General features: G+C 35.6%; 1 protein-coding gene across 3 annotated transcripts; it reads left to right on the forward strand.

Moving 5' to 3' along the window:
• The first annotated feature begins 2121 nt into the window (after nucleotides 1-2121).
• Nucleotides 2122-10862, forward strand: LOC104589659 (putative calcium-binding protein At1g02270). Of its 3 annotated transcripts, XM_088889376.1 has the most exons (11): nucleotides 2122-2653; nucleotides 2759-2854; nucleotides 2959-3064; nucleotides 6249-6469; nucleotides 6604-6680; nucleotides 8938-9052; nucleotides 9138-9263; nucleotides 9358-9471; nucleotides 9572-9682; nucleotides 9794-10018; nucleotides 10572-10862. In XM_088889376.1, exons 1-11 carry the CDS (start codon nucleotides 2513-2515, stop codon nucleotides 10578-10580), a joined length of 1341 nt encoding a protein of 446 aa, XP_088745502.1. In that variant the 5' UTR covers nucleotides 2122-2512; the 3' UTR covers nucleotides 10581-10862. The 3 variants fall into 3 exon arrangements, with proteins under 3 accessions (XP_088745502.1, XP_010246357.1, XP_010246371.1); XM_010248055.3 differs by lacking the exon at nucleotides 10572-10862 and having other exon boundaries at nucleotides 9794-10359; XM_010248069.3 differs by lacking the exon at nucleotides 10572-10862 and having other exon boundaries at nucleotides 9803-10359.
• The last annotated feature ends 1520 nt before the right edge of the window (nucleotides 10863-12382 follow it).

Here is a 12382-nt window from a genome sequence, read left to right on the forward strand (position 1 = left end):
TCCGACCAATATATATATCAAGATGAACACCCCTTTAAGTTAATTATCCAATTCAATCTAATAATGCATTTTTTCTTTAAATCCAATCCAATTCAATCCGATGAATTTAATGGATGTCCAACAGACAAAATCCAATCCATTGACAGCCATTCCAGTGAAGACCAATTCTATGAAAAAAAAAAAAAAACTATGGAACATACAAAGAATTTCATTTTGATTTTAGGTCTTAACAACACATTGAGAGATCCTATTTCAAATATCCAATATTTGATGGTTTTAGCAATATTATACGCATTCATTTCTAAGCCAAAGTTACATTAAATTCAAACTCAAACCTCATGTCTCAGTGCACTTTGTTGATTTTCATTTTTTATTTCACCTTCTCCTTCATTTTGGATTTTAGCATTGAATTTCTAAGTAGACAGGCAAAGCAATTTTTTTATGCAAACTACAGACCCGAAAGACATGTTTTTTTCAGTGGTAAAAGGTCTCCTTGTTGAACAATTAAGAATGAACTCTCTTAATTGATGGAAAGAGTGATGCAGACAATTTGGACCGTCCATCGACAATAAACTATGCATTCAGTTCCATGTCACCCAGCCAAGGTTCAAAATATTGATACGCCTGATACATCGGTAGAGGTGTATCGGGCATTTCGATACTTGTTTTTTTTTATCTTTTTTTGTTTTTTTCAAAACTGGTTCAGGGGAGCCGGTCTAGGATCCCTCCATCCCCTGAACCAGTCCCCCGATACATCTACTGTAAGGGCGTATCGGAAGGGTCCTGGAACGATACATATTGGCCAATACGGGTCGATATGTAACGATAGTTTGAACCTTGCACCCAGCCAGCCAGTCCAGAACCAATTTTCTTTGTAGTAATCAGATATTTCAGTCAAAAAAATGCAGAAAGCTTCCTATTGTAAAGGACTTAGGGTTATAAGAGCAGGTACAGTGCCCAAAGTGTGGATGCTTTTTTATGACCCGATAAATTGCCACATGGAATTTTGGTTGCTTTGTAATTTGACTGGTCTTTCCAGCTGGCAACTTCTAGTTATTATTATTATAAATCAAATTCTAAGTTAGTAGTGCTTGTTCTTTCTCTCCCTCGTTTCTAATTTCTTAATTTTGCTAGCAATGTTAAGCGTACAAATTTGTTTCCACGTATGCCTTACAAATGCACCCTGCAGCTCTTATCTGGAATATTGTGTCGTGAATTTCCACTGTTCCAAATGTATGGTCTACATTGATTTGTAATGCATACAAGAAAAAAATAGGGAAATTGTCAAAAACTCGTCATGAGTTTTCAGCATTTCTCTTAAATTCACTACAATTTTTCAAAATGTCTAAAACTCACCATGTCACTAACTTGACGTTAAAGAGATTAATAGCTGTTAATATATTACCATTTTAACCTTCATAGAAAAATATAAAATATATACATATATTTTAATATTTAGATATGAGAAAAAGGAAAAAGTTCAAAAAAATATTTTCAAATATAAAATACATAAAAACACAGAAATTGGAAAAAATATAAAAAATGATAGAAATTGCACACACAAAAAAATTATTTTCAAATATTGTAAAACAAAATTAGAAAATAAAAATTGTAGAAAAACACCAAAAATAAAAGCACAGAAATTGCAAATAAATAAGAAAATACAGAAAATTTTATAGATTGTAGAAAATAGAAAAATGTAAAAAATAGAAATTATAAAAAACATTAGAAATTATAACAAAGCACTAAAATGTAAAAAAAAAGAAAATTAGAAAATGAAAAAGACCCTTTTCCTCTAACTCACCATTCAAGGATGATTTGGTCATAAAAATTGTTATTTATGTTGATATGGACACCTCTGTTAAGAAACATTAAAATGTGAGTTTTGAAAAATAAAAACTTACTGACATGGTGAATTTTAGACGTTTTGAAAAGTTGTAGTGAATTTAAGAGAAATACTGAAAACTCATGATGAGTTTTAGACAATTTCCAAAAAAAGATTCGTATGCTTAGCATTTTTACGCACCCAATATGCCAATACATCGCCACAACACGCCACAGTCTACTGAGTTAACTCAGCCGAGTTCTCCCATAATATAATTCTTCAAGACTTCAACAATAACGCCTGGTCGGTTATTCATAGAACACGATTGACGATCCATCTGCGCTTTGCGTTAAAAAAAGCGAATACCCACGTTACCCAAATCATCATCCCTCAACTCATCTGCTTTTCCTTCATTAAGCGACTCAAACGTTCCGTCTTCCATCTGATGTCAAGGTCGTTATCTTTATTCCGTCAAGGGGGTTCAAATATTAATGGCGGTTCAAGTGGGTAAATCTTCTTTGGGGGGGTATATTCTCGATGAATTCAAACACGTCGCACGGTCTTTCACGTAAAATTCCGTGCAGAAGCGCAGCCTCATCTGGTTTTGGAGCATACATTACTGCATATATAAGCAAATGCTGATCAACCACATCGATGTATGGTGGGTTTGTGGCGTGTCTCTAGTTCATGGGTTGTTCAGAAGCAGCTATGGACGCTCCAGACTCTCTTGATCAAGAAGAACAACATCTGAACGCAAATCATTTGGGAGATATTTCTTGTACCACATTCAATATCCTGGCGCCAATTTACAAGCGATTGAATAGCGAGGTATCGTTGAAGCCGGGGTAATTAATAATATCTGGGTCAATGGAATTTTGTTGTGTTTGATTTGAAACCATTGTTGTTTTGTACTTTTGTTGATGCACCCTCCAGAGACGTGAGAGTGATTTCAGGGAGTACTGGCTTAGCCGTAATGAATGCATATTGGAAAGGCTACTGCACCTAAAATCTTCAATAATATGTTTACAGGTCTGATATTTCTATATCATTGAATTGCTCTTCTTTGTATTGGAAAAGGGTGCTTGAGTATCATGTTATGGTCAATTTTTTCTCTTAATTATTGCTTGTATTAGGAGTTCTGGGTGGGCAATGAAGAACTTGTTGGAATGTATGAGAAGCGACTCACTGATGCCGGGTATGTCACATACAAGCTTGCACGGACGAATAACAGAGGTGACGGTATGATATTCTTGACTCTGCCAATTTTCCTTTTATTCGCCCAAAAAAAAAAAAAAAAACTTGCCTTTAATCCATTCTCACCTTCTAACCTGTATAGGTGTCTTATGGGCAGGGGAGTTCTATACCTCAGTTAGACAAAAAGGGTTGTCTAAGTCTATTCCATTTCCTTCCACTTTTCAGTCTAAATTACTTAGACACAGGATTCTTTGGGGGGGGGGGATGTTTGGTTTATTCTTAAGGTGAGACAATACTCTTCGGAAGTGTGAAAATGCATTTTGTAATTTGCATTTTGGTAGAATATATGCATTGGTGCTTCTTTGTCTTTCAATTCTTTGGTAAGTCATGAAGTCAATTGAGTCGAAAAAGATATTGAAATCCTTACAAGCTAAGTTTGAGGATGCATGTCTCATTTTATTGTTGTGAGTTATATATTATGTAATAAACCAATAATTGGTCAAATTTGAGAATTCGGTGCCCAGAGTTCTCCTTTATAGACTGCAAAAAGATACTGAAATCCTTAGGCAAGTTTGAGGATGCATGTCTCACTTTATTGTTATGAGTTCTCTATTATATAATAAACCAAGAATTGGTCAAAATTGATAATTTGGTGCCCAAAATTCTCCTTTGTAGACTGCTACTACTCTGGATCCTCAATTATGCAGTTCCAAAAGCTGGTCATTAGTTGAACTCTCCTGCACTCCTGATCCCATTCGCCCTCCCATTTCATGCTCTGGTCCCATGGAATGAGAATTAGATATGGATGACCGGTGCACATCTCTTTTTAGCTTTAAGAGTTCTCCATCATAATAGTAAGCCTAGCACTGGTGAGTATAGTTCATGGAATCATCCTATTTATTGGTTCTCTCTTCTTTCATATTTGTACAAAAACAATGTTCTTTCTCACTGTAAGTTTGAAGTGACACAGAGAATGTTTTCCTGATAAAATTTAGTTGAATTTGCACTTGTTTTCAACAAGTTATGTGATTTAGGTGTTTCGTTCCACTATTTTCTCTTTAAACAGCATTGATACTGAAGGGGTTGAGTAGGACTATTTTGTTTTCCTGGGTGGTTATGGGACATCTCCAATTAGAATTGCATCAGCCTGGAATCATTTTCTTATTCCTGTAATTAATGAATCCTTGAACTTCTTCTTCCCTTTATATCCTATTTCTATCTTTTGCAAATACAAGTGGGTTGATGGTTGGTAATTGGCAGTTAAGGGTAAATTTTGAACCCGACTCTATGGCATTAAGCCCCCCATAAGCCCTACCAAACTTAGCAGTACCATATTAATGTTTGGTTTTGAATGTTTAGCAATATGTATGCAAAGTTTTAAAATACGGAGGCATGATGCTAGGTGTTCCACAGCCTGGAGGCATGAGGTGTAGCTCAGAATTCAAAAGGCATAAGCCTCCTAAGCACAAGGAGGTGTGAACCTCAAGAGGAGGAGGAGGAGGAGGAAAGGAGTTCTTCTTCTTTCTTTTTCTTTTCTTTTCTTTTCTTTTCTTTTCTTTTCTTTCTCTCTTTCTGTCTTGAGGCATGCTAAGCTGCATGACTAGAGGCATACGCCTTATGCAAAAGGTGCTTGAGGCAAGTGTCTCAGAGGCGTCTATGCTTCCAGAGTACATCTCAGTTCATTTTGAATGCATCTCACCTCACGTCAGGGTTCATCTCCATGCATATGCCTCAAACCTTTTAAAGCTTTGTGTATATGTGCTTCTGTTCTCTCAAGGACTCCAAATCACCCTAACATATTTTGAAACAGACCATCTTTAACAATTGGTAGATCCATCCATGGCTTGGATCGCAAGAAGATGCATTGTTTCTAGTATTATAGGTTATGGAGGCCTTGTACCTTAGTAGACTTCAGGAGATGATTCTTTGAGATGAGATGCCTTGTTCACTGGGATGTGTCTTGAAGTATATGAATTTTTTATTGCAGTTATCAAGTGGGAAGAGATTCATTGCTGGAAAATGTTTATAGTACAACTAATAATAACACAAATTAATGGTATACTGAAGTACTCTTTTATGGGGTATAAACTACATTAACTCAAAAGTATGGTATGTAGATTAACAATTATTAAATGTAAAGACATTGCAAAGCAATGCTACTATATTTTGAAGGCTCCAAATTTCTTTTGCATACATGCTTGGTATTGGGTCCAAAAATTACCTTAAGAGAGCATTTGGTAGCTTATTCTAGGATCAAAAGAAGTCTATATAATATGGGGACTATGGTTACTTCTAAATGATCATTGCTGTCAGAGTAATTTTGGCTATCACATTGTTGAACCAATTAGGTAAAAAATGCTGATCATGGCATGTAAAATGTAACAAATAAAATTTTAACTAGGAATTGGAGATGTTCTTGAACAATATAATTAATTTCCCAGATTTGTTTGTAAGAATGTAATTATTTCCACTTGTTGTAGTGAAAAACAGCGTAATGGAGTGAAAAGGTCCATCTAATAAAGCAAAGAAAGTCCTATGTGTTCCATATATTTGCAATATCACCTCTCTACATATTGAAGGAAAAGGGGTGCATGGAAAGGAATAAAAAGAATTTTAAGTAATGCTATTAAGGAGACAATGATTATATACATTTGGAGCCATTCTCCTCTTCTCTCACCAGTGCATATCCTTGATCATCTTGTTGATTTTAGTATGCTCTTATCAACCATAAAAATCTTTCTTTACTTAACTCTTTTAAGTTCCCATAAGATATTTTCCTTTTCCTTGATGACTAATACGATAAGTGACATTTTATTGTAGAAAAATTTTGGTGCAATGTCCTTAAATTAAAACCATATTCCTTGGTATCTTTATGCTTCATAATATCATCACCAGCTTTGTTTGAGGCATTGCATACATCCATCCCCTCTTGATACAGGCAGCATGGAGTTATCACTGATGGATAAATCAATAGAAGCATATGCCAATACTTATTAAGTATAAAATTTTTCTCACCAGTTGCCTGTTAAGCTTCCTTCATGTGACACTTCAAGAGGAGGATCAGAGAATGTCTTAAACAAGCTGGTGAAACTTTCATTAGTCATTCTTTGTTATTAATTCTAAAGCAAAGGTGGAAAGTGTTTCCTAAAGCTCTATTATGTTTGAAGAAGATGTGATCTACAAACTGCTTCTCCTTGTGCTGAACTCATATTTATCTTCTTGACCACAGGTCTATTAACTGCAGTGCACCAAAACCACTTCCAGGTTCTAAACTACAAAGAATTATTGTTCAATGACTTTGGTGACCGTGTAGCTCAGATTCTACATGTCAAGTTAGTTGTGCATTTTTCTCAGAAGAGATCTGTTGACATTGAGAAGGAAGCTCTTATTGTGAATACCCACTTACTGTTTCCCCATAACTCTAGCTTTTGCTTTCCTCGTCTACAACAGGTGACATTTGCATTCTTGTCCTAGTTTTCTTCTTAGAAAATCTCAATCTTTTTTTTTGCCTACAAAGTACTGTATATATTCTTTGTATTTCTGGTTTATATAAGACTTTTGAAATTCTGAACTTTGTATCATAGGTATACAAGATTTTGCAATACATTAGATCATATTGTGAAGAATGCCAGATTCCACCTGTACCTATCATCTTATGTGGGTAAGTTCTAATTACCTAGAGAAATAATTAAGGCAGTGCATGTTTACATTCTTTGGGTAATGTTGAAATATGAGTTAGAATTTCAGCATTGTTAGTATTTGAGTTTGAATAGGAGTCTATTATTATATTTTTTTCTTATAAGGTAGTCTTAAGAAGATTTTATTTTACCAGGGTTATACTGGTCTTTTTGTTTGTGTTGTGAAGTGATATAAATAATAGAAAGAGGCTCAATGGATCATGCAGCATGCTTTTCTCTTTTCAACCTACATTCTTATATACATATTCTTCTCTTCTTTCTTATGTCATATTTGGGAGCGCTTCTCCAATAGGCTTTTTGTGCTCTTCACGTTGGGGAAGCCAGAAACCAGTCAAAACAATATTTGGTGAAACCATTTGCCTTTTCACATTTGCAAGAAGCTATTTTGAACGAAAGTGCTGGTGACCATCCAAACACTAAAAAAGCACTTTTTCAAAAACCTATTTTAAAAAGTGACGTTTTAGCCCGTTAGGCCAAAAAGCACTTCGAAATACAGCCTTAAACCAAAACACGTAAACTCTAAATTCAGAAGGAAGTTAAGATAAGTTTGTATCAGAGATGAAGCAACAATATTTCCAATAGCACTACTCTCTAACTGAGATAAGTACCTGCTATAGCATTTGGCTTTGCCCAACCAGCTGCAAATGTCCATATTGATGGTAGACTTGGTGTAGGTGGAATAGGAGAAGGCTTCCATCACCTAATATATTTTGTACGCTAGGACTTCCTTTTATAGTTATTCTTCCTAAAAGGAGCTGCAGTAAGATGGGGATGAAGCTTCCAACACTAATCATGAATAATATTTGGGATTTTTATAGAAATCGTACACAACTTCTTCCTTATTGTCTTCAGCACTATTCTTTCCATAAGGTTATACCTTCAGCTTAACCAAAACAAAACTTGAATGATCAAACACATATTTTTGTGTTTGAAGCACACATACCTCTTACTCTCCTCTATATAAACCAGAGAGTTGCCTTGGGACAGAGTCAAACCCTCATGAATATCTTGGAATATAATATCATATTTGTGTTTAGCTTAGTCAGAAACTCAAAAACTCGATTCCTCTCTACCAACTTTCCATAAGTAGCAACAACCTTGGCACTTTCCCATTTAACTATCTCAAGATGATCAATCTCCTACCACCATGACTTCAGAGTATAGAAGTATAAGCTGATAAGCACAAATTGCATTTAACACGTGAATATCTCAAAAATAAAAAGAACAAAAATTCTAGCTTCTTGCATTCTAGTTGTATGTAATTCAATAACCATAAGATTTGCTTGAATCCACTTTTTATATTTGATGCCATTCAGATATCTAGCTCTACCTCTAAATGAGAGAGCCTAGTTTCTTGCACCCTCCGACACATGCAAGCTGATTCCACCCATTCCAAATAATTATTGCCATCAAGCTTCATAGTGATTATTTGGATGTTTAGACTTCTACCACTTAAAACAATACTGGCATCACTGCTCTACTTGGAATCAATCCTTGATAATCAAAAGGTTTAAAACAGGGATAAACCCCACCCTGCAGTTGATCTATGGAAAAGAATGCACTGTAAAGTATGAAATATGGAGGATTAGCCCTAAAGACACCAGTAGAAAAGGGAGAGGGAGGGCACTCATTCCAGAAGTCCCAGGACACATTAGGATCAAAATCATCCACTCAAAATAATTTAAAATACCAATGTAACTCCTCTATAATGGTCTGAAAAAATTGTCTAACTGAATCTCAAGCATTTCTTGATTTCTGGGATGACTTTCTGCTTAACAGTAACTAGTTTTCAATCTAGTGTCATAAATCTTCTAAAAGCTAGGCACTCTAAAAGAAATTCATCAACCTTTTCAGCCCTCCATACAGTTCACTGATCCTAGAACTGAAAAAGTTTCACCTACCACATGTGAGAAGGACCTTGTGCTCTAATACCAACTTATTTGTCTGGTAAATTTAGTGTGTATTGATTTAAGAAAGAAGAGAGGAGAGAAGATGCGATGGCAAGAAGAGAACACAGATGGAGAGAGAAGAGAAGCATGATGTATGAGCCTCTTTCTATTATTTATATCAAATCACAATACAAACAAAAAGAATAGTATGTACTACGTATAACCCTGCTAAATTTTTTACTCATCATTTGTTCTAAATTTATTTGGTTATTGTACAACAATACAAGATAAATTATTGCTATTACTTATTTTCTATTATAAATTTTAACAGGGATTGGAATGGGAGTAAAAAGGGGCATGTTTATAAATTTCTACGATCACAAGGATTTGTATCATCTTATGACATTGCTCATCATTACACAGACAGCGATGAAGATGCACACAAGGTTAGTTGTCCCTCCATAGATGAATGTAAGAGTTAACATATGGATGAGCTTCTAAGAGAAATACCTGTTTATATCCCTATTACAGTGGGTCAGTCATCTCAATCACAGAGGAAATTTATGTGGAGTGGATTTTATTTGGCTCTACAATCCCAACAATCATCGAAAGCCAATGAATCAAAGCTTCATGGAAGCAGTTCTGGGAAATATTAAGGTGTGTAGTGAAATGATTCTTTGAATGGCTTTTATGCTATAGTGCTTCAAATGCCTTGTCATACATCTTCTAAAGCTCAGTTTTCATCCAATAGAGTCATCTTTTCAAAGTCTCAATTGAAGGTACTGAATCACTACATCTTCTAAAAACCAGCCAAAAAGTTCGCAGCTACATCACATACTCTCAATTCTCTCAAACTCTTACTGAGGTAGATATTGTTCTATATTCAACTCTGGCAAGTGCATTTTTCATATGCAGTGCATTCATTATATATTTGGCTGATCATTTTTTAACTTTTGGCACATTAGTTAGGTATACCCAGTCACCCTCTTTATGGCTGTAGTATTGAAGAAATAAAGGCTTTATGGGACCATGTAGACACTGACAGAGATGGAGTAATTGATTTTTCACACCTTGATGTGAGTTCAGATTTTTTTTTTTCATTATATGTTCTTCCTTGGTGAGATGTCAATCTTGAATTCTAATGTTGGGCCATGCGTGGTGGCTAACTAAGTTCTCATTTAACGTAGCAATCACAGAGGACTTTGAACTTGCACCAGTTATTTTGGCAAAGAGAAGAAGACAGTGAAGAACCTGCATGGAGAGAAACATTGCCGAATATTTCGAACAACGCAACTACCATAGGTTTCAATGTTAAGAATGCTTTCCTCTTCCCTCCTGAAGTTGAAAGGGGGATTTGGCCTGAGAATTACTCTCTATCTGACCATGCACACCTCACTGTGGAGTTCTCACTGGTGAGGTTGCAATGTTATTGAGCCTGGTTAATACATTTTATGTTACCCTATATCAACAATTTAATTTGGGTAATGCTGTTACTGAACTAAAGAAATGTTCCTATATTGATTTTCCATGTAAAGAAATTGCAGTCTTTGTTAGCCTTTACAATCTGTAATTGAATCTTATCACAGTTATTTAATGTGCTGGGTAACTGTAATTGTTTATATCTAAGTCTAAACTGTATTAAGAATCACTTCGTATTTAGTATTGCATTTGAATTTAGTGAAACTTGTATTTATTTTGACACAGAATGCTGTTCTGGCCATAATTTACGATTGCAATTTTGTACTACAAATAATATGTCTGGAAAACTTTCTTTTGCAGCTTCACAGAACCTTTAACTTGACAAGTTTTCATCTGATCCTCTTTATGTTGTGTTTTTCACGCTTACCTATTTCTTCAACATGGAGATACCACATCTCCGCAACTGTCTTTTATGGAACATAACCACATGAAATCTGGGAAGGTTCTTGCTAATATTTCCCAATCCATTTTGCTTTCCTTTTGCAGATTAAGTGATTATATGCACAAGATTAGACAATATGAGCCTACAAAAAGGATCTGATCTGCATTAGCATGGAAGTTTGTTTCCATAACAATCATTGTTTGTGTCAAGCATTGTTGTCAGCAAAGCCTAGTGTTATTACCCATTCATCTTATGCCATTTACTTTTTTTTACTACACTTTTCTATATTATTTCACAAGATTCCTGTAAGAGCTCAACTATCTCCACTCTATTTTCTTACATTGGTAATATTCTTGTACTTGAACCTCATACCTCAATCGTTACCCATAAAGTGACTTCATGCTCCAAAGTTGTAGACCTCTTAATTCACCATATATGAGTTTTGGTCACATAAGCAATTAAACACTCTAGTCACCTAATGGGTTATCTGCAACCATTATATTTTTGAGATAAATGCAGATTGAACGATTAATAGAAAGCCTGTTGGATGCTCCTCTTGAAAATTATCATTTAGTTGTACAGCCAAACAAGAGACTATCAGCATCAAGGAGGATGTCCATACATTAGAATGTTTACTTCTAGACTGGTTTACTATTTGAGTTGCTCTCTCACCCCAGAGGCCAGAAGTCTACCAATGTACCTGTAGGCTCTTAAAAGTTAAAATAGAATTAGAAGAGAACTGTCATAGTAAGAGAGAAAAGAAGGAAAAGTTATGCAGCCTTAAACAGGATAAATTTGTCGAAAAGTAAATTTATTGACCCCAAATAGAAATGATCTGGTGTAAATTAAAGGCTACATCATCCATGATCCAACTATTCCATAAACTGAAACAAGATTTAGTTAAGTGCAGATCGTCTCATCATTAGCCTATAAAAGATCTTTTTTTTTTTTTTACATTTGAATATTTGGGATTGAGGTATATTCATGGTCGGAAGTTCAAACTATAGATTTTTGAAATCCCAAAATCCATACAAATTGATTAACCATGGAAGCCTCACAAGGAAATTTCATTTTGTCTAATGTACTAATGTATGAATTATCATGCAAAAAGTTGTCAGCTTTGTCATGGGGACAAAGCCTTTGATCAACCAAGCATTATCTATGCTGCATATACAATAAACAATAATACAAAGAGCTATAGACAAGAAGCTCAGTATGTTGCAGTGCCCACCACTCCTTCCATAGATAGCCACGAATGGACTAGGGGTGCAAGTTGACAGGGTTGGGTCGGGTTTAAGCTCAATCCAGAGCTAATCCTAGGAATTCGGTCTGGTCCAAGTCCCCATCCCGAGGTCAAGCCCAATTTGTTCAACCTGGGCTCACCTGCACTAAAATTTGGTGCACTCTGGTTGGGCTTGGGCCCAGGTCAGGCTCAGGTTGTTCAATCATCCTACACCAAAGTACATGTTTATGTATGCAAATTGGGCTGGGCTTGGTTTACTTAAGAGGGCTAGAACCAAGCCCAACCCGAAAAAAAAACAAAGAAATCTAAAATTTTAGGACTAAGCTAGCCCGAGGGCCAAAAATCAAAGTCCAGTGTGTAAAATTACAGGTTGGGTTGGGCCCACCCAAGTGGCGCTCCTAGAAATGGACCATGCCGATAGCTTTCTTTAGATTTTGATCGAAATTACCAATGGTAAAAAATACGGCTCTCTTCTTTCCAGATAACCCAAAACTTCACAAAGGGTTCGTATAGAGCTTTATCCCTTTTACTGGGGCAGAGTGCAGAGAACATCTAAAGCACCATTGTCAATTGAGCTCTGAAGGTTTGGTTTCCAGCCTATCAGAGATTGATTATTTGAACTAACAAGATGGGTGGTATGATCAATATTGTTATAGCCACGTATCCTAGAGA

This window comes from Nelumbo nucifera, chromosome 6, assembly GCF_055504915.1.
Source record: "Nelumbo nucifera cultivar China Antique chromosome 6, China Antique-T2T, whole genome shotgun sequence".
NCBI classification, from domain to species: domain Eukaryota; kingdom Viridiplantae; phylum Streptophyta; class Magnoliopsida; order Proteales; family Nelumbonaceae; genus Nelumbo; species Nelumbo nucifera.

What these genes read in the sequence shown, in the direction of transcription:
- LOC104589659 (XM_010248055.3), top strand. Translation starts at nt 2,513, where the DNA reads ATGGGTTGTTCAGAAGCAGCTATGGACGCTCCAGACTCTCTTGATCAA. An exon ending in CTTCAATAATATGTTTACAG is followed by an intron (nt 2,855 to 2,958) that starts GTCTGATATTTC and finishes TGCTTGTATTAG; the next exon opens with GAGTTCTGGGTGGGCAATGA. An exon ending in GCTTTCCTCGTCTACAACAG is followed by an intron (nt 6,470 to 6,603) that starts GTGACATTTGCA and finishes TTTGTATCATAG; the next exon opens with GTATACAAGATTTTGCAATA.